The sequence below is a fragment of the Sinocyclocheilus anshuiensis genome, unplaced genomic scaffold (genome assembly GCF_001515605.1).
Source record: "Sinocyclocheilus anshuiensis isolate Anshui unplaced genomic scaffold, SAMN03320099.WGS_v1.1 scaffold882, whole genome shotgun sequence".
NCBI lineage: Eukaryota > Metazoa > Chordata > Actinopteri > Cypriniformes > Cyprinidae > Sinocyclocheilus > Sinocyclocheilus anshuiensis.
This window is the reverse complement of record NW_015540910.1, coordinates 536,754-559,129: the sequence shown is the minus strand read 5'-3', so window position 1 is coordinate 559,129 and position 22,376 is coordinate 536,754. Positions and strand designations below refer to the sequence as shown.

The window sequence follows — 22,376 nt, the reverse complement described above, 5'->3', positions numbered from 1 at the left end:
GGCGAGCGGGGGGAGCGGGGGGATGGGTGTGCCTGAAGTCTGAATCCTTATAAGGGAAAACACGATTCCTAATACACCGGACACACCGGACGCGAGCGGCGCAACACAATACTATAGAACCACTGATATATAATAGAGATTTATTATATGTAGATCAGTCTATAGAACTCATTATAATCAGTGACTGACACACATTTCATATGATTTTCAACGGTCGCTTTGTCGCGTCCAGTGTAGACAGACTTTAGCTGATGTGGCACGGCACGACACGACAACTGTCGCATCCGGTGTAGACACGGTGTAACGGTTGCCTGTTACATTACAGTACATAAAATTTCACTTACCACATAAACCGAGTAAGTAGAGATGGCTGAGGATGATGGCGAATGATTTGCAGATCCTCAGTACCACTGACAAACATATAAAATGTGTGGCAAGTACTGCCGCTCCATAGTATAAACAGAGTACGTGCGATCGTGAATCTCGAAAGTGAAAGTGAAACTAAAAGCGATCGTGCATTCAAAAGCACGATGCCAGTTTCAATGCCAGGTATAATAGCGGCTACCTGATGCTGAAATATGTAGTATAATTACCCAATTATATAACTGCGAGGAAAAATATTGAAATATATATTTTTCTCCCATCATTTAGGGGTTCCGCCTACACGTCATTTTCTTTCTGAACACGGTATTGGGATGGGGGGATCACGATACCAGCTCAACATCGTGATGTCTAACCCTAGATTAGAGCCAGGGTACTAGAGGCGGTTTAGCCAATCACAACACACTGGGCTAGCTAACCAATCAGAGCACATTGCCTATTTCTGAGGGAGGGGCTTCATAAAAGCAGGAAATGATCAGCGCGTTTCTCAGAGAAGGGACAGAGCGGTGTGGAAAAAGGTAAATTATGTGAAAAATTATGGGGTTTTTTTTTTAAACGAAGCATTAACACATGTTAGACTGCACCCCATAAACACAATCAAGCCTAAAAAAAACAGTGAACCACCCCTTTAAATGAACTCTAGTCGGAGTAAAACACCTACAGCATTTATTCCTTTTGAGGCAAATTATCATTAAAGTGGCAGATTGTCAATGAATAACATGAATTAATACATTTTGACTTTGATTAATACATTTTGCTCCTCCATATGGCTTTTCTGACATTGTAAACTTGCTCAGTAGCCCACCTGGTACAGCACTGCACTTGCAATGTGCAATTCATTTCTGAACTGCTGTGATATGTACAACAAACAATGTTATCACAGCCAGATTCATGTTCATCTGTGTCGTATATAACTGAACATGCTTTTAACGCCATTGGAGATGGACATTTCACTGTGAAAGTTTAGCAAAATGTGAAAGAAGTGACGTAATATAATTTTGCCTCCGAAGGTCTGTAGAAAGCTCTGTTGGGTTTTATGGATTTTGGCATTTTTATGCATGGAAAAGGGTGTATTTAGCATAATTTATTCTATTATCAATGTATATTCAGTGGTTTCTAATAGATTTAAGGTCAAAAACGTTCTGTACGTTCCATCAGGTGCATGATTACTGTCTGCTGTCATAGTAAATACACTGGCAGGTGGCACATTCCATACAAACAGGTGGTACACTCAACTGAGAGCACATAAAACACAATCCAATCAGCTCTACCTCTATCGCTGCAAATCACAAATCACAGAGAGATCAGTCGTGTGGGGTCACAGTGGGAAAAGGAGAAAGAAACCACAAGTGCTGAAGGGATGATGGAATAATGAGTAAAAATAGCAAGGGCCATAGTGAGCACAAAGAGCTGGGAATTAGGGAAGCTACAAATACCAAAGTGAAAAGCATTAAAAAAAGAGGATAAGAAAATGACAAAAAAAAAAATGTTAAAGGAGAAGGTTTTGTTATGGAAACAGAATCAAGATTGACTGACGGATAGAAAAGTCTCCAGTATTTGCCATATGCCATTTGCAAAAATGGTAAATGAAAAGTAAGGATGTTTAAGAAAATGTTTAAAATGTGTGTGTCATGTTCTTTTCAATTAAATATTTTGTATTAATGTTGGTTTAGATATGTTTTTAATGACATTCATGTCACAAATACTACATATAACGAAAAATGTCAGCTGGCATAACCATCACTTTTTTTAGCAAAAATAATGAAATCTAATTTTTCCTGAATATGGGAGGGCACACAACTGTTTTCAAAAAATATTTTCAAGGATTTCTTTTATATTATTATTAATATTATTCAAAATGTCTTGTGATTATTCCATTTGACAGCCTGAAGTAACCTTTCCATGTCATAAAAAAAGTTGTTTGTTTTTGTTTTTTAAGAAACTTGCTGTACTTGAAAAAAGTCTCTAACCTTAAATACTTTATTATTAATAATTGATTTGATATATTTTGATGTGTTCAAGATCAAATTGGAAATTTGATTAGCAAGCAATGGGACCTGGCTTCATTGATTGATTGATTGATTGATGTCTGTTTTTTGTTACTGTCACTTTTGTTATTGTATTTCTGCCACAGCATTTTAGACTGTTTTCTTTTCCGCCTACAGTAATTGTACAACCTTATTATTAAAGATACATTTTGCATTAAAAATCCACTTGACTGTAAAATCTGAGTGGGTACATGCCCCCTTGTACTGTATAAGATTACAAACAGAGTAGAAATTAAAGCGGTAATTAAATATTGCTCTAACAGAAACTTTGCTTTTGTCAAAGGGGATCTTTGTGTTTTTCTACGTATTGTGGTTGTTTTTAAGTGGAAATAGTTACATGCATACTTAGCCAGGATGTGTTTAAAAACCAAAGGACCCAAGTGATATTAAATCCCTAGCCAGTGAAAAAAAAACTACATTTCATTACTGTAAATCACTTCATTCAGCCCTCTTACTTACAGGCATTCAGAGCTATTTTCTGAGCAAACACTCCTTCTATAATAAAAAAAATAATATCAAGTCTCTCAGCTGGCGTATTCAGGCTTGTAACATCTTGTCACATCTTGACAACCGTCTCCTTGTGACAGGACAGGAAGTGACACATTTAAACAACTGACATGAATATCCAACAAAGGCACGGCCCAGTGACAAAGTGACATCACATCAGCACATGTTGGAACATCTTTGATGAAGACTGAATCATGATTTAGTTGACAATCAGCTGCTCTCTGTGTCTAGTGAAGCAGATGCATTTGGCAGACTGTGACTCAACAATTTATTAGTGGGTTTGAAATGCAATTGGTGTGTCATACTGGGGGAAAAGGACACGATCATGAAAAGCAGCACAGTGACTCACAGTATCACAAGCAATTCTGTTGTCTCTATGCAAATTTCACATGGATGTATAGTATAATGATGATATACGCAGACCTGGCACTGCCAAATTTGAGATTTTTAATACATGGGGCAAATTTTAAAGTATTCCCATTCATTCCCATAATTTCTTAATTCACATCCCTAGTCTTATTATGCATGATTACCAGTGTGGAAAGGTAACATAAAGTTTACTAATAGCCAAATAGTTATTTATGAATATGTTTGGTTGCACCTAATACAGTCTTTCTAAAACTTAGTGTGGTAAATTAAAGCCTAGCAAATAAAATAATAGCAAACAAACTTGCATTTGAGAAGAATTAGCCTATAGGATACATCAGAATGCTGTCAAGGTGAAACTGACCTTGACTTGACTTGAAACACCCATCTTTCACCATCCAGTCAATTCTAGTTAGATCAAATGAAGGTCTGCCCCATATTTTGTCTTCTTGAATTTTCCGGTTGTACATTGACATATCAGATAATAGAAGTAAAGCCAGTTTTGAATGCCATCTCATGTTTAGTTCAAGCTGTTGTAAGCAATGTTGTCCTGCTAACTTTTGCAAGTCTTCAAACATGAGCTTTCTACAAAAAAAAAAAAATCCCAAATTCCATCCTCTACAGAGATGTCAACAAAATCACTGACGTGCAGAGAACCACCTTCAATGTTTCTGACTGGCTGACTGGAACACGCTTAGGGCTGTTACAGGCACAAGTGTGTATCCTCAGAACACCTATTTTACATTACATTTATTAATTTAGCAGATACATTTATCCAAAGGCTCACTGGAAAAATGTGCCTGTACTTACAATTTTGCTAACCCCTCAATACAATCAATTCACTGCAGGTTGACTGAAATAAACACTAGAGGCAGCAAAACATCAATAACTTTTATTCATTTTCACAAAAATTATCATTGATCAATAAATCCCTTTTGTGCAGTTCTGTGCACAATACTATGTTAGCTCATTAGAAATAGTGCATTATTTGCAAAATAATACATTTTCATGTTTGCATCACCAGCTCTATATGTATGGCTATTCGGACTGAATAAACTTTGCGTGATCAGCACTGCGCTTCCATTGCAGAGCATTTGAACACAAGCCTTGTGAAACTCAAGTCATGACATTTAATAAAAGAGTTTGAAAACTTGTAGAAACAAGCTAAAATTGCATTGCCGCATCATCAAATTCATCTCATGTTTGCTTTTGTTAAACTATCGGTTAAAACCAGTTAGAACATTTTGTTTCCAAACTGCCACAATACGTACAACTATCAACATAGTAAAATGTAATGAGCAAACAAATTAATTTGTTTCAGATGACTTGTAACGCCACTTACTGGACATTTCACTTTGAAAGTGCAGCAAAATGTGCAAAAATCGACGTAATATCATTTAGCAGAAATGTTGGCACATTTTTCGATTGAGTCTGAGTTGGTTCATTTAGTTAATAGTAATCACTCAGTTAATGCTGTCGTGACATCATTTTTCTTTCTGATTAATCACATTTGAAGCTCAGGTGATTGGCTTAAAAAATGCCAATGTCCTGAGGATCCTGCGTCAACCAAGTAACTGCACTTGAAATGATTGAGAATGTAAATGGACAGCTCAGCTCTCTAACTTTGTCACAATATGAAAAAGCAATAGAACACTTGCAGAACACTTTTACACTTGTATTCTAGTGTGGTGAAACATATTTTCCCTACTGTTATTTGATTGATGGTACCATAGCAGCTCTTGACTGGCACATTTACACACTATCCGTATTAGCTCTACTTTATTGTCTATCAGTTCTTCCTCTGAGAATAGGTTCTCACTTTGTTTTCAATTTGAATTTGAATAGGGTTCCACAATACTTGCTGCTGGATTATAGACTTCTGTTGTTTGCAGAGACTTTGAGGATTTCAATTATGATTCACTGCCTGTTTCTGGATCCCGTCCTAACGGGAAATGTGCAGACAAGCCCAAGTGAATCCATTTCTCATATTAGTGTGGTACAATCTGGCTTGAGTTGGCAAACACAAGGGTAAGGATCATTGCACTTCTCCAAAGTATTTGCAAATGTGCCACACATACTGCGGGGCAGGTGGCAAACATGCCTGACAAATTATTATTAACAGATGCCATTCGCAGTTGAGAGGCTGCAACAAGCAATAGCCTATAATGCAATATAAGCAATATAAAACAGCCAAGCCAGGCTCACTGGAAAACCTGCCTGTGGCAACATTGTTGTAAAATTATATTGAGCTATTGGTGTGGCAGCAAATTGTATTTATAGGTATGTTCATGGTCACACACACAAAGGTGTAAATAGGCTCTGTAATCATTCATTTATAATTCATAAGTAATTACTATGTAATTACACAAGTAATTACACCTACAAACTCCAAAAACAATCAGAAAAAATGTTTTTACTACTAACTGCCTAAAATAACATTCTTAAATATCTTTAAAACATTTTTTGTCATAAATCTCTCGTATTTGGGCCGATTTATCTACTAGTGGCCTGACAACTGGTAAATATAACTTTATTTTTTGCGCAAATACAATAATTTGCCTTCATATATAATTGGTTATAATTTTTATGCATAAATATGCATCAGTTGTGAATGGTCTGTGAGCAGCTGAGACTATTAATGGAAATTAGACAAATTGCAAGTTTCCTATGAAATTTTGAGGGATTGTTTAGTTACTTACCAGAAATGTGTTAAGAATGCTAGGTCACTATAGTTTTCTAATCTTATCTCTAGCAATGCTGGTAGACCTCAAATGTATTTAGTGTTATTAATAGGGTTTTAAACCCTGTTACAATTTCATTTCCTGGGGCATCTCCTTTAATTTGAAATAATTTTTTTTTTTTAGAGTTTTTTATTAATAAGATTCAAAATATTCTCTCTAATATTGTGCACTCTGTGAATGTCTCTTTTGATGATAACTGCAACTCTGATACATTATATAGTGTTGAGCCTGTGTGTAATTCTTGTCTAATGGACATTATGTGTCTTATGAAACCTGCATCTTGCTCCCTGGATCCTATTCCTACATCTTTAACTGTGGAAGTATTAGATACCATTGATCCATATATTCAGTTTATTATTAATAGTAGTCTTAATAATAGTTATGTTACACCCTTTTTTAAACATGCAGTGATACACCCTGTACTTAAAAAGCCTACCCTTGATCCACAGGTTTTAGCCAATTACCGGCCTATATCAAAACATCCTTTCCTTTCAAAGGTACTGGAGAAGGTTGTTTTTCATCAACTTTCCTCCTTCTTAAAGAATAGTGACATATTAGACAAGTTTCAGTCTGGGTTCAGAGCTCAGTATAGTACAGAATCTGCTCTTTTGAAAGTGTTAAACGATTTGCTATTAGCTGTCAAATCTGGGAAATGTGGGTTTTAGTCCCTCTGGGTCTAAGCTTTCAACACTATGGATCATTCTATTTTATTGAGATGATTGGATGAGTATGTTGGAATTAGGGGAACAGCATTAAGCTGGTTCTTTTCCTATTTTAAGGGGGATCTTTTTTTCAGTTGCTATTGAGAATTTTAACTCTGTCAATGCTGCATGTACATATGGGGAACCACAGTGTTCTGTTTTAGGCCCTGTTTTGTTCTCCCTTTATCTTCTTACTTTAGCTAAGATTTTCCATAAGTATCAGACCTCATACCATCTTTATGCAGATGATATACAGCTTTATCTTCCAATGAAACCAGATGGGAATATATAATCCGTGTATCATTCAATCATTCGTTTTTTGATTTAATATTGAAAGTAGAAAAATGAGAAAACGGCTCCTTTTTCGTTCTTTTGTTTTTTTTTTCCAAAAAACGAAGCCTTTTAAAAGACAAGTATTCGCTGTGGTTCATGTTTGTGGCATGCGCCGGAAAGATGCTCAAGGAGACCGAGACACAAGCCTACATTATACACAAGACACAAAACACAAGACACAAGACTACATTATATAACTCTAACAGTAGGCTATTTAATATCTGTTGTTCTCCGGTTGTCAGTCTGTATATACCCAAGCCAATTTATTATTCTTTCCTTTTTGTCTTAGTGTTTAAAATATTTATTTTGAAACGAATTAATTAATTAATTTCTTAATTAAACAAACAAACAGACTTACTGGGTGAGCAGCTGTCATATCATACCCTGCCATGCCCAGCTGATGCAAAGAATATAATTTATATCTACACAGAAGAAAGCCCTGTCTAGACTCTGCCCCAGTATGAGTTGTGTCCAGCTATTCCTTAGCCTCTTTGTTTGATGAGAAAAATATGAAATTGATAAAATGGGTTATTAATCCATACAACTGCAGCAGTGGAGGACTATTATTCTGCTGCGTGATACTGCAGAAGAACTGATGAAGACACGGTTTGATCTTCGGCTGACCAATCAGCAGAAAGGGGCGTTTAATTCCCACCCACGTGTAGAAATCGAATATTCAAGCTGTTTATTCATTTTTCCACCATGAACGAAAAAAGAAAATTTAAGCTGAATTCTCATTTTTCGTTTTTTGGAAAAAAACAAAAGAACAAAAAATGAGACGTTTTCTAATTTTTCTACTTTCAATATTAAATCAAAAAACGAATGATCGAATGATACACGGATTATATATCTCTCCAGTCTCAGAATCATTTAGCTGTAAAAAAATTTCCACCATCCAAATTTTAACTTCACTCACACAATCAATCAAAGACTGAAGTGTTGGTTTTTGGATGGCCTGAATGCGTTGCCATCCTTTCCAAAACTCTGTGTCCTATAACTTAAACTGTAGGTATTTGTGCTCGGAATTTGGGTGTTATTTTTGACCCAGCACTCAAATTTGGTAAACAGATAAATTCAGTTGTGAAATAAGCATTTTTTCAGCTTAGGATGATTGCTAAAATAAAATCTTTTCTTTCTTTTAAGGATCTAGAGACTGTTATTCATGCATTTATTTAAAAAAGATTGGACTATTGTAATTCATTGTACTCAGTCTTGTTTATCTCATCTCCAGATGGTCCAAAATGCTGCGGCCAGACTTTTAACAGGGACCAAAAAGAGATAAAGTATCACTCCAGTTTTGTTTAGTTTGCATTGGCTTCCTATCGAGTTTAGAATTCAGTTTAAGGCACTGCTGTTTGTGTACAAATCTATGGCAGGTTTGGCACCATCTTACCTGTCTGATATCCTCTCGTACCATGTGCCTAACAGGCCTTTAAGGTCATCAAATTCTTTATTGTTGTTGGTACCTATGACGCGCTTGAAACACAAGGGGGACCATGCTTTTTCGGTGGCAGCACCTAGGTTGTGGAATAATTTGCCATTGTATATAAGATCGGCCTCCTCTTTTAAGGTTTTTAAATCATTACTTAAGACTTATCTTTTTAAAATGGCTTATGGTCTGGAGTAGTTGCTGTCTAATATTTTGTTATGTGTGATATTATCTTTGTCATAAATTTGTGGTCTGTTTTATATGGTTACTTGTTTTATGTATTTATTTAATTTTTGTGGAGCACTTTGGTCAACCCTGTATCAATAAACTAAACTAAACTGAAAAGAAAAAAAAAATCAATCAATAGGAAACTTTAATTTCTCAGTTGTTTCTTCTAGACAGCAATTAGAGAACAAATAAAGAATTTCTCCATAGATTTCTCCTCTGTCTCAGATTTTTTTTCTTTCCCTCCTGACAGATTTGCCAAATTGGCTCAGTAGATTTCAATTACAACCACTGGACTGCATTGTCCACATGTATTTTACAGCTATACACACTTGATGTATGTTACCATTTGACTCTTTATTTCTATTTTTATATCCCCTTAAGAATATTTAAAGGAAGGTTATCGTTACACATATATTAGAACTCCTTGGCTGCAAAACAGCAATCTCCAACCAATTAATTTTTCCTCTGGGCGGTTATTTAGCTCTTCCAGCCCTTGCAAGATCAACTTCATCCAATTCAGCAACCAAATCAGTCTTCATTATGTCCATATTGATATAGTCTGGGTTAGGTGCTTGGCCACAGAGGGTCGAAACAACCACTGCTCCCTTCAGTGTTCAACATTAACCATTAGACAGAGCAGTTGGATGGTTTATCGACTCACAGCGTCCTCTCTGCACCTCTAGCTATGAGCTATCTCACAACAGACTATTAGAAGGAAAGAAGGAAGTGTAACAGATAAAGTGTAAACCTGCAGTTGAATCAGGCATCTTGGTGACTGGGGACATTGAGCTTTAGTTGGAGGACACTTCACTACAGTAAAAGTGTCCTGCTCATTATCTTCACTTTCCCTCATGAGATCTCTCAGGGGACCTAATTTGAGACTGATAAATGGCAAAATATTAGGATATATATCTTTTTTGTTATGTTTTTTTTTTTTTTCTGTCTGTCTTGCTCTTTCTCATTTCTCACCACTGTTTATCAGCTATCTTGTTACAAAGTAGCACTTAAATACCACAGTAATTTAGCTATAAATAGTTCAGTGCTAAAAAGAGCCAGACATCCATTTGGAAGACATCCATTTGTGATGTGGTAGAACAATTTTCTACAGTAACAACAACCCCAACTCATTACATACTTCTGGAAGTTTCAAATGCAAGTTACAAAAGACAAATTAGTTTCCAGGGTAAAGAAAAAGGTAACTTGTTAATTGTACGATAAGGTACTGTACAAATCAGACTTTATGATTTTAGCTACCAATGCAACAAAATGTAAAACAGCTATGAATTGCCAGTGATGGACCTTACTTGTCCCTGTCCCTAAAGCAAAACTCACTGTTAAACACACTTCCTTCTCACTTTCAAAATATTTTCTTCACATTTCTAAGAGGAACGCAAATGGAGAAGAATGGAAAATGGTGACTTTGAACATGGATCATTCGAATTCAAAGTCCATTATACTCTCCACTGTTCAAGCTACTGGCTTGATTTCTTTTATAATTTTGTTTGGCTCAACCATATTTTTTTTTTACATTGAAGGAAGGACTCAAGTCAGATATAGAGATCATAATATCATAACTTGGCAGTGGGCCAGTAAGTGATATTGAATGTCAGCATCAGCTGCATTAAACACATACACTTTTGTACACATACCATCTGCATTAGAATGGCAGTTGAAATGCTTCCAAACACTGCACTGCATTGCAGGTGAGCATCTGCCCTCTCTCTATTTAACAGTCATTCACTTTTCAATTGGCTCCCAAATCTCTAGACACTATGTGAGTGAAAGGTTTATTGAAGGCACTATAGAAATAGCTGTTTGCTTCCCAGGTGCATTCTTCCATCAGTGGAAGTCTATGAATAGCATCAGTATGCATTGGCTCACCACATCAGACAAGGATGTTGGTAAACTCACTTTATTTTTCATACAGCCTGGCCGCTATGTGTGTTTGAAGAAGTTGTCCAAATAGCACATCATCTAACCAATATGACAGCATGGTAAGAAACCACAAAAGCCATCAATTTCTGACTGGATCTCATGAAGTGTTAACCTTGCATCCATTAACAACCACAACTTTGAAGTTCTTTGCAGACCGAGTCTGAAATTCTCGTCCGAAGTTTTCGCATGTTAAAAAATAAATACGATCTCATGTTGTGTCAATCACGTTTACACACTGCCTCCGAAACTTTCATCTGTCATAAAAAAAATTCGAATCAGTTTCGATTTTCTGTGTTTTTGCATCCGTAGCAAGCATTTTGATATAGAAAGGATGACGAATACGAAAAAAAATAATGAAAAGACGCATATGACAAGTTTAGACTCAGTGTGCAAGGACCTTTAGGGTTATTTCAAAGCTTTGTCAATCCAACATTCAAAGTCTTGAATGGTCAAAATCTATAGATTAGATATCTGTCTTTGATTTGTTTATTTCAAGGGTTATTCTAGAGACATGGCTGAATTTTTCCTGTTGAACAGAATAATGACGATTCACACCAGCCCTTTCAACTGAATAGAAATTTAATTTAGATCGAGCTTAGGTAGATTGATTGAGGTGTTCATTTGATTAGGAACCGATTATAAGCATCTCACTAACCAGCTTGAAATAACACCTTATGGTTGTTTTGGCTGAAATCTCACCCTGAACATCCTGTACTATAGCCTATATATATATATATATATACAGACAGACAGATAGATAGACAGACAGACAGACAGACAGACAGATAGATAGATAGATAGATAGATAGATTGTGATAGATCTTTGTTCATATATACACTTTTTCAAGAACAAGGTGGAAAGCAAATCATTTTTGAAGCAGACATGGTGACTCTTGAACCAAGAAACAGTGGGCAGATGTTTTCACATTTCTAAGCATGACTCAGGTCATTTTTGACACTTCTAAACGCATACAGCCACACACACTCACACACACCTGAGATTGTCTTTTCGTTTTAAAGCCTGCCTGCAAAAGCGGGCATGTCTGCACATCTTCCCGCTGCGGCCTCTGTTCCCATGACAACAGCACGACAAGCCAGCAAGGTCACAGGTAGATGCAGCATGTGAAATCATTTTGAGACTATGTGCCAAAGGAAAGAAGGTCAGACGGAGAAATTAAAGTAAAAAAAAAAAAAGACAGTAATCAAGAAAAATTAACATGTGGGGTTCTAATTACTAGTGCATTTGTGTGTTCATTGACCTTTGTGTCTTAAGTGGGCGTTTCACAGCACCTGAAAGATGACCTTTTTACTCTGTGTAATTGCTCTGTTTTAGTCTAACACCTGACCATATCATTACAATAGACAAACTTTTACCTGGTCTCGTTGCAAAGCATTGCACGTTGCATATCTATAAATGTTGTATTGCTTATGGAGCCTAATGGATTTGCACAATTATTTGCATTACATAAGCCAAACTGTATTTTATTTAATCTTTTGCATATTTAGTTTGGATTTTATTTTACATTAATTTAATATTAAAATGTAATATAGAATTTAACAATTCTGCAAGGTTTGAGAATTTTTCAGTAATTGCACTTACAAATACATTCTTAAACTGAATTTTATTTTATTTTCTTAGGAAGAAAATGGTAGGCTTGGGTGTTGGAAATTCAAATTGTCTTCAGAACAATTTTAAGAAATAGGATAAGAAAATTTGGTTACATTTTATTTTAAGGTGTCCTTGTTACCGTGTAAGTATACATTTAAGTACTGAATTAACTACATGTACTTACTATGGTTAGGGTTAGGATTAGGGTTTGGTTTAGGGTTACTTGCATGTAATTATGCATAATTTATTATTATTATAATTGTAAGTACATATAACGTGTAACAAGGACACCTTAAATTAGTGTTACTGTTTGAATTCTTCGGTAATGTTACCGAAAATTCTTCATGTTCTTGGGAATATAAAGTTAGAAAATGGGGGGGAAACAACAGTTACCAATACAATATAAGAGAACATTATGATAATTGCTCCTAAATGAATATTAAAGAAAAATGCTAAAGAAACAAAAAATGTACTAACATATTCAATTCATTCAAATGGCTCCTAAGAGTAAATTGCTTGGGAATCTGGTGGTACTGTATATTTTAGATTTACTACACTCTAAAAAATGCTGGGTTAAATATAACCCAGCGCTGGGTTAAAAAGGGACAAACGCAGCTATTGGGTAGTTTTGACCTAGCGGTTGGATTGTTTTGAACCCAAACGCTGGGTCAAAACAACCCAATAGCTGGGTTTGTCCCTTTTTAACCCAGCGCTGGGTTATATTTAACCCAGCATTTTTTAGAGTGTAGGCTCAAGAGATTTCTCAAATTTGTAAACAAAAACTAGTTTTCTGTTCCCAAACACAGTCACAATCAACTAGTTAAGAACTATAACTAGTGTTAAATTTGAAAAATTCTGTCTTCAACATGTACCTCCTCAGCTTTCTGTTTTAACAGAAAATACATCTACACAAGAAAGAAACCTGCACATGTCATTTCATGGGGTCTTCAAAATGTTTCTTCCTGGCATAATATTGTGATGGTATGTGGTAGTATCGGGGTTGAAGATCTAGAAACACATGACTTTTGTAGCCAAAATAGTGTGAATTCTGTGCAGAGCAGTTGAACTGTCTTATTGTTTCTCTTTTAGTATTCTTTTAGCACCCAGTATGGTTATACTAATTAATAAGTTGTTAATTTCATTAATTAACAAAACTCTGCAAGCCCAGCACATTAAGTGAACCAACTGTCAGAGACAGCAGGTATAAATATGTTGGGATTATAATCAGACTGTGCTAAAGCTATAGGCGCTTTTGGCAATAAATCGAATTACATTTTTCTGCCATTAATAGTGTTAAAACTAGTAACTGTAGAAAAGATCTGTGGAAATATGTTCATTCCAAATTTAAAACACACTACTAACTGACTACTGAACAGAGATCAACCAATCAGATGAATCCATAGGAATTGATAAACTAGAGCTTGCATCGTGAATGATCACTCTAAAACAACGTATTTTTCGTGCAATAAATTTTAAACATATTGTATTTTATATTTCTATAATCAATGAATGTATGTTACAGACTTATATTGTATTGTGGCAATAAATCGAATTACATTTTTCTGCCATTAATAGTGTTAAAACTAGTAACTGTAGAAAAGATCTGTGGAAATATGTTCATTCCAAATTTAAAACACACTACTAACTGACTACTGAACAGAGATCAACCAATCAGATGAATCCATAGGAATTTATAAATTAGAGCTTGCATCGTGAATGATCACTCTAAAACAACGTATTTTTCGTGCAATAAATTTTAAACATATTGTATTTGATATTTTTTATAATCAATGAATGTATGTTACAGACTTATATTGTATTGTTTGTGTCACCTATTTAAAATATGCAATGACGTTAGTGAGAGTTGAATGACTGATTATCTGTTCAGTTACTCGGATCATTATGCTAGAATGTGCAAACTAATTAGCATACCTCATCTCATTAAAGAGTGCCTAAGTGCCGAGAGGAAGTGGTATTCAATTGAGAAAGTCAAGAATATGAGTACTGTCATGCTTCATAACAGTAATGAAGTGTCATAAAGAACTTGTAACTAATTTACATATTGATACATGAAAATACATTTTCATTTTAAATGCGATCTCATGAATACGTAATATTCATAGGTAATTCAAGTCCTATCAATAGCGTGTAGTTCTAGCACACAATCTGGAAGTTGTAAATTAATCTATGTGGGGGAAATTATTTTTTGGTGGCAAAATATTTATTAAAATGCTGTTGATCTTGTTTAAATTGTTTTGTGTTTAAACTTGAAATATGGTATTTCGAAGTTGATTCGTTGTTTTTAGTGTGATCCTCACTACAGATTTCTTGAGTTCGTTGAGTTCTATTTTTATGATGCTTTTAAATCCCAATAAGAGAATACTACTATATGCTACTGTTTAACACATTTGACCATGTTTAAACCTTTTCCTCTAGAATTCCACAAAATTTGGAGAAAAATGTATAAATAAATGAAAATCTGCAGATTCCATTTGGGGCTGGTAATGAGATCACGTTGTTTTAGGTCAAGGCCTGCTTGGGGTTAATGTGTGCTCTGTTTGCAAGTATGGGTATTAATATACCGAAGTGTTAAATGGTGTTAACATATTTTTCCCCCTTTGCAATAATTAATTATGTGAGATTTTGCAGTGATGATAACATTTACATTTATAGATCTGGTAGACACGTTTATCCAGAATGACTTACTTACAGTCATACACTTTATCCATAGACTATGTGTGATTTAATTTGTTATCTCATAGACAAAAGCTGCTAGTGACTCGTAATAAAAGACCCCACATGCTACTCCTGTCCCCTCGTATGCCATAATGGCTATGCTGTGTGTTTTTATAGGAGGGCCGCAGCTGCTGCTTGTCATGGTGTGTTATCTTGAAGCAAATTTTCTATCTGTGATTCCCTTCTTCCTGGTCTTGACAAATATTAAACTAACAATACCTCTCACAGCAATCCCAGACCAAAGAAAAAAGCTGCAAACAGTATCTCAGCTGCAGCCATGGAAAGAACATTATCTGAAGTATCTCTAAAGTGGAAATAAATAAATAAATAAATAAATATTTTAATAAAAAGTATTATTATTATTATTATTATTATTATTATTATTATTATTATTATTATTATTATTATTATTATTATTATTATTATTATTATTATTATTATTATTATTATTATTATTATTATTATTATTATTATTATTATTATTATTATTATTATTATTATTATTATTATTATTATTATTATTATTATTATTATTATTATTATTATTATTATTATTATTATTATTATTATGCAATACAAAATATTGCCTCTCACAGCAATCCCAGACCAAAGAAAAAAGCTGCAAACAGTATCTCAGCTGCAGCCATGGAAAGAACATTATCTGAAGTATCTCTAAAAATAAATAAAATAAATAAATAAATAAATATTTTAATAAAAAGTATTATTATTATTATTATTATTATTATTATTATTATGCAATACAAAATATCAAAAAAATAAAATATAAAAAGGTTTCCTGCCATGTAACACTTGTGATTAGTCCTTCATTTACAGTTGATTTAGAGAAAAAAATATATAGCTATAGATAGAAAGAAGCCCACAATATTTACATTGTTGTTACCAGGGTTGCCAGGTCTGCGTAGCAAAACCACCCCAACTGGTATTCAAAGCTAGCCCAATCGCATTTCTGGGGAAATGGCTATAACAATTTAATCAAAATTGCATTATGGAGGGTCAAAACCTCCTTCCAGGGCTTCCACCTCAGCTTTTGGTTGGCAGGGGCCTTTGCTTCAACCTGCAGCATCTTTATAAAAGTAACCCATTCCGCAGGAAAACCAAGGACTTGGCAACACTGGTTATAACATACATGCCTAGTAAAAACTGCAATGAGTGGAAAATAAAATATAAGGAGAAAATATACTATAATGAGGTCTTTTAAGAGAACCGACAGGCACATTTTCATCGTTATGATTACCATATGAAGCAAAACTTCCCCACCAAGCAAACCCTGAATTCACTATGAGATATTTCTTTCTTCTTCATGTTAAATAAAATGCACATTTGTTGGTGATTATTTGCTAGAGTGTGTTGTAAATTATTATTTCAAGACTGCAAGAAAAGCAGACACACAAACACAACAAGAAGCCACTACTCTACACCATTAACATGCAGAGACACCATAGCTAGTTTCCTCTCAAAGCTGACTGTGAATGATGAAACATGATGTTTATGATGTGTAAAATGACTTAACTGGAGATCAGAGATGTTTTTATGCCAACATGCTGATATTTTAAACACTTGGGGTAATGGTTTTTGTCAACATTTCTAACCCAGGACCAAAATGTCTGACTGTGGCTCCTACTCCAAACTTGTCATAGTATTTCAGATTGTTTTAAGTTATCAGTATCCTTTTTTATTGTATAATCAGCTGGACTAACATAATCTATCTATCTATCTATCTATCTATCTATCTATCTATCACAAGTCATGTTTAGCTAGCTGAATCAGAATGAGTCTTGTTAGAGAATCCTCAAGAATTTAACTTAAGTTATTCTGTTTTATATCATACAATAGTGCTGTTATTACACAGTAATAACAACATTATAACACATATGATGAAGTGGTGAATTATGAGTGTGCAGAAGATGGCATGAATGAATTGGTGTTTCTGAGCGCAGCGGTGTGATGAGGAGAGGAACATGAACACTGACTCATTGACAAACAGTCAAAATTGACAGACAACAGAAAACGAGAACTACTTTTCTCTAAAAGCAAACAACCAGCAACTCAAGGACTGCCGTCACTGCCCTGTCTGAAGTGGTTTGCTTCTCTGTACCTGAGAAGTCCTTGGATTTGGTACTAAATGTTCAGCACTCTTTCTGTAGGAACCGTCTTTTTATTTTGAAATGCCAAATTAACATTTAGTAAATGGGTTTATCTACCATTTATTTTAAATTATTATTATTATTATTATTAAATTACAAAATTAAATTAAATTAAAATAGTCCAGCACACCCTCACGTTTGAACTTTTTTCTTGTTTTAATTTTTTCCATATCCTGTTCCATTTAAATATGGTAATATCTAAAGAGCACCAGAGTAATGTTGTGGTTAAACAAAGCAGTAACACTTTACAACAAGGTCCCAGTAAGTACATTACTTAACAACCAAAGACTAAATAAATAAATAAAGCATTGTAAAACATTAATTAATCTCAGTTGATGTTAATTTCAACATTGCATAATTCAAATAAAAAAGTAAATGTTCATGTAATGGACTTGAGCAACATAAACCAACAATAAAGGATTGTATTTTGTTAATTAACAGTAACAAAGATTAATAAATACTGTAACAAATGTACTGTATATTGTTAGTACATGTCAGTTAAAGCATGAACTAATGACAACTAATGAGACCTTACTGTAAAGTGTTAACAATGAAGTTAATATTGTTTCCCTTTTGAAAGTAAGCTCAATCCACAGTGCACAAGTGGAAAGGAACGACTGTAACAGTTTATTTTACGCTTAAACAGTACAAAATAAAAGTTTGCCTGATAGCCCAAAATAGTAATTCATGACGTAAAATAAATTGAATGATTTGAATCAAGTCAAAAATATATAGTTTTGACACTAAACTCTGACTGAATGAGCCATGTTTGAAGATGATGTTAAATGCCAAGTTGTCATTAATCAAGCTGATATATTGTTTGGAAACCGCAAACAGCCTACAGGCTAATTAACTTTATTACTTGCCAGCCAAATTCATTACCATTATTATAATTATTAAATATAGCTATTTACTGATAATTGGTGTCTTTTAAGAGGGACAAACTGGTGTCTGCTCTTTGATTTGTCTTGGAAAAATATAACGCATGGTCTCGTGTTACTTACATTTTTTAATTGAATATGGAGCAACCATTCGGTTTTGGCAACAAAATAAGTTTTTAAGAATCATGCCTCCTTAAGCTAATAATGTGTGCAGCTGGAGTTATTGAATCTTCTTTCTCAGTTAACACCCATGAGTGGCCGAGGATTTGAAGCTCACACAAACACGTTCCAATGGATAAATGCCATGTTATTTCCACCTCTGCAGTACACACTGTCAAGACAAACCTAAGGGAGATTGCATTTTTCTGCTATCTTCCAGTCTGGCAATCTTTCCGGGCCTAATTCAATAACTTGTGCCCTCTGTGGCGTTTACAGTGAGATTTAGAGGCGTCTCAGCGGGCAACTGCAGTGTTCCTACCAAACTAACGATGGCCAGTGCTTTGGGAGAGAAAGGCCATCATCAATACCGGTTTGCTTTAGTTGCTGTGCTCATCTCTTCTTCTTCAACACAACCTTTCCAAACAGCCAAGATCCACAGAATATGGAGTGCTTTCCTTAATGACTATTGACGACTTCCCACCAATTCAAGGCACTCTGAAAAGCTGCACAACAGCAGGAATTAAAGGGTTATAATATTTTATAATAAACCTGATGGGCTATATAATCAGATAATATAAAGATAATGATTAATCTGACAATGGTTTTAATACCTCAATTATAAATACATAATAATGCATCATACTACACACCATAACTGTGTCTACACAGCTTGTCAAAAACTTTGTTTCAATTTTTGCTGTGTCACCCACTGTCGCCTCACTGGTTATCTTACATAACTATATATTAAACATTTACATTATTCATTTAGTATATGTGTTTACCCAAAGCGACATCAAATACAGTGGCTGTTATTGGCTGCTTCACACAGCATTTTTGAACAAACAAATTCCTTCTCTTTGGAAACTTACAGCGTACAGCAACTTACTTACGTTTATATATTTGAATAATTACTTCCAATGCAGACATGATTACAAGATCATAATTAATTATCTTGCAGTTGTTTTTGGTTGTTGCTCTTAGTTTTGTAGCCTTTTTAAAACAAAAAAAAACTTCAAGTGACTAAAAAGGACAGACATGGGGATCTCCAATTGATTGATCTGAGCATTCAGTGCAAAGCAAGATACTTATCGTGATACTTGTGTAAACATGGTTATGCTAAGAGAATAAGGAATTACTCTGACCAAGGTTTTTGTAGCCTCTAGCTAAGCCAGCTGAGCGGAACGTATGCCTACCGACAAACATGGCAGTTAAACTAGATAAATTAGATACACGCTTTTCTTTTCGCCTGATTTAGAGGGAAATCATATCAGTTTTTGCTCTGTCAAGGTCACAGCTTACTGTGATAATGGGGACTGAATTTACTGTGAGGAGACAAGGCATGAAAAGGCTCACAACCACTTCAAGACAGGTATAACTAGGACAGTTGTGTTGCCTAGCACCATCAGAAACACAGTCTTTACTGTTGAAATTGAGTTTTTGGTCAGGAGGCATCAACCAACCCCTCCCCCTACCTGGGTACACAGGCCTGAGAGTCAGACTCAGGGGCGTCTGGAGCAGGACAGCAGAACTGGTGTAGAACCGTCTGGTTCCTGTAAGAAAAGAGATAGGGAAATGGTCACGCTAGAGTGTAAAGGCTTTTTCCTAGACTCATTATTATGTAGAACGAAAGTGGGTCATTACAGTGAGGGACTGAATTAGCAGACTTTTGCCAAGACCTCAATCCCCAACAAGAAAATAGTGTGAAAATACTGTCAAACATGGATCATTTGTGGTGTCAAGGTACGAAAAGTTTGCAGCAAATATCATACTTTGGCTAGTTACGCTAATTCAAGTAACCGTTTGGAACTAAAATAATTGGAAAAAATGTTTCTCTACCTGCATATCGGCATACCCCCAAACACATACCTTTGAAATGAACACTAGTGGCCGTAAAACACCACCAACTTTTATCCCTTTTTACACAAATTGTGATTATGGAGCAGATTATCGATTAATAAAGACTTATTTTCATATAGTTTCTCCCACAATACTATGTTATGACCTCTAAACACTTTTACCATACTGCACGATTTATAAATTAATACATTTTCATGTTTGTGTTACATACTGTAAACAGCTCCATGTGTACGGCTTTTGTGATCAAGTAAACTTGATCAGTAGCTCACCTGGTGCAGTATTACACTTGCAATGTAGAGGTCACGATAAGTCACGATAACAGAATTTGTCAAAGACTTGCATAGAAGCAAGCTAAAATGGCATGGTTTCTTTAGCAAATGTGCTTTTATCTCAGGTTTGCTCTTGTTAACACTATTGGATATGTTTAGGGAAGGGTTTAGTGTCACTGGTATGTTATTTTCACGCAATGGAACATTAACCTTTCATCACTCACAGGACAATTTCTTTCTGAACTGCAGTGATATGTACAACAACCAATTTACAGCATTGCCAGATTCATGTTAATCTCTTTCAGATACTCATATTTCTTCCCCTCACTGGACATTTCACTTTGAAAATGTAACATCCAAGAAACAACATAATACAATTCTGCAGGCATGTTTTTTTCAAGGAGCCAGGGTTGGTTTAAACTTAAGTGTCTATTTTGTAAATTCACATCTGTTATATGCTTTTTGTAAAGGCTTGCAATTCATCAAGACTATTTTCAAGTAGTTTTTTCAATGGCTTTACAATAATCAAAATGTATCGTTTGTGTCACTTTTTCAATTGCACATAACTGATACATAGCTGAAGCTCTAGTTAATTTAAAAATTAGTTTAAGTACTGATAAAAAAAAAAACTGAATGCAAAGTGATCATATTCAGTTTTAACCTTTCATCACTCACAGGACAATTTCTTTCTGAACTGCAGTGATATGTACAACAACCAATTTACAGCATTGCCAGATTCATGTTAATCTCTTTCAGATACTCATATTTCTTCCCCTCACTGGACATTTCACTTTGAAAATGTAACATCCAAGAAACAACATAATACAATTCTGCAGGCATGTTTTTTTCAAGGAGCCAGGGTTGGTTTAAACTTAAGTGTCTATTTTGTAAATTCACATCTGTTATATGCTTTTTGTAAAGGCTTGCAATTCATCAAGACTATTTTCAAGTAGTTTTTTCAATGGCTTTACAATAATCAAAATGTATCATTGTTTGTGTCACTTTTTCAATTGCACATAACTGATACATAGCTGAAGCTCTAGTTAATTTAAAAATTAGTTTAAGTACTGATTAAAAAAAAAACTAAATGCAAAGTGATCATATTCAGTTTTGGAACACTGAATACAATTGCTCGTAGTCACGGGAAGAAGGAGGCGGGAACCGGCGAACATTTGAACAAAACTTTAATAATAAAATAGACACAAAATAGCGCAACAGCCCCTCACGGACGACTGCCGTGCACAAACAGAACCAAAACATAAATCCAGGCCTGGTCCTCTCGTCCAACACTGTCGTCACTCCTCCTTTTATCCTTCCGGAGCTCCTCCATGGGACTCGAGACCGGTGAGTGTATTAGCATTTAATCAACCGGCCTCGCTCCGTTCCCATGGCTCTTGGCCCCGCCCCTCTCATCACATACCCCCATTGCCCCTCGCAGGCCGGGGGGTACCCACAAGACTGCGCTCTACTCCCCCCCGCTCCTCCCTCCGGGGGATCCGATCACGGCGGTCGCGCCATAACTGGGGGTAAGGACAGAAAGACGAGGCGAAAGGAAAGGAGATGGAAGAATGAGGAGAGAGAGAGACGAGAGAGGGGAGAGAGGAAAAAAAAAATTATTGTTCCGGTTCCCAGACACACTGCCGCTCGGCCCTCCACCAGCTGGGTAAACTCTTCCGCGATGCCTGGCGGCGGCACTGGATGGCCCTCGGTGAACGGCCCGACACGCTCCTCCGGATTCGGGGCAGCCGGCAGGAGTCCCCCATTCCCTGCTCCTCCCCATCATGGCGGATGGCAGCAGGCTCCGGCCTCAGGCGAACGGCGGCGACTCCTCCGCTCCCTCATGGATGGCAGCCGTACCTCCACATCCTAGGCAGCCGGCAGCAAGTTCGTCCACCCACCCGGCAAGTCACTCCAGCCCACCGCCTTGAGCGTCCATGGCGGCAGACTGCTCCGCCATGCTCGATGGCACCGCGGATTCACCACAGCGGCGAGGGATCTCTGGCAGCATGTCCCTCCTTCCTCCCGGGTTTC

The 22,376-nt window shown here is 35.8% G+C and overlaps 1 protein-coding gene across 2 annotated transcripts in view; it reads right to left on the bottom strand.

Annotated features, from left to right (window-relative positions):
• Positions 1–22,376, bottom strand: part of LOC107689235 (IQ motif and SEC7 domain-containing protein 3-like) — a 135,371-nt gene that overhangs the window by 73,624 nt on the left and 39,371 nt on the right. For both annotated transcript variants that reach the window (XM_016487168.1, XM_016487169.1), the window contains exon 2: positions 19,692–19,769. In XM_016487168.1, coding sequence (XP_016342654.1) covers positions 19,692–19,769 — 78 coding nt within the window. The remainder of the gene's footprint in view (positions 1–19,691; positions 19,770–22,376) is intronic.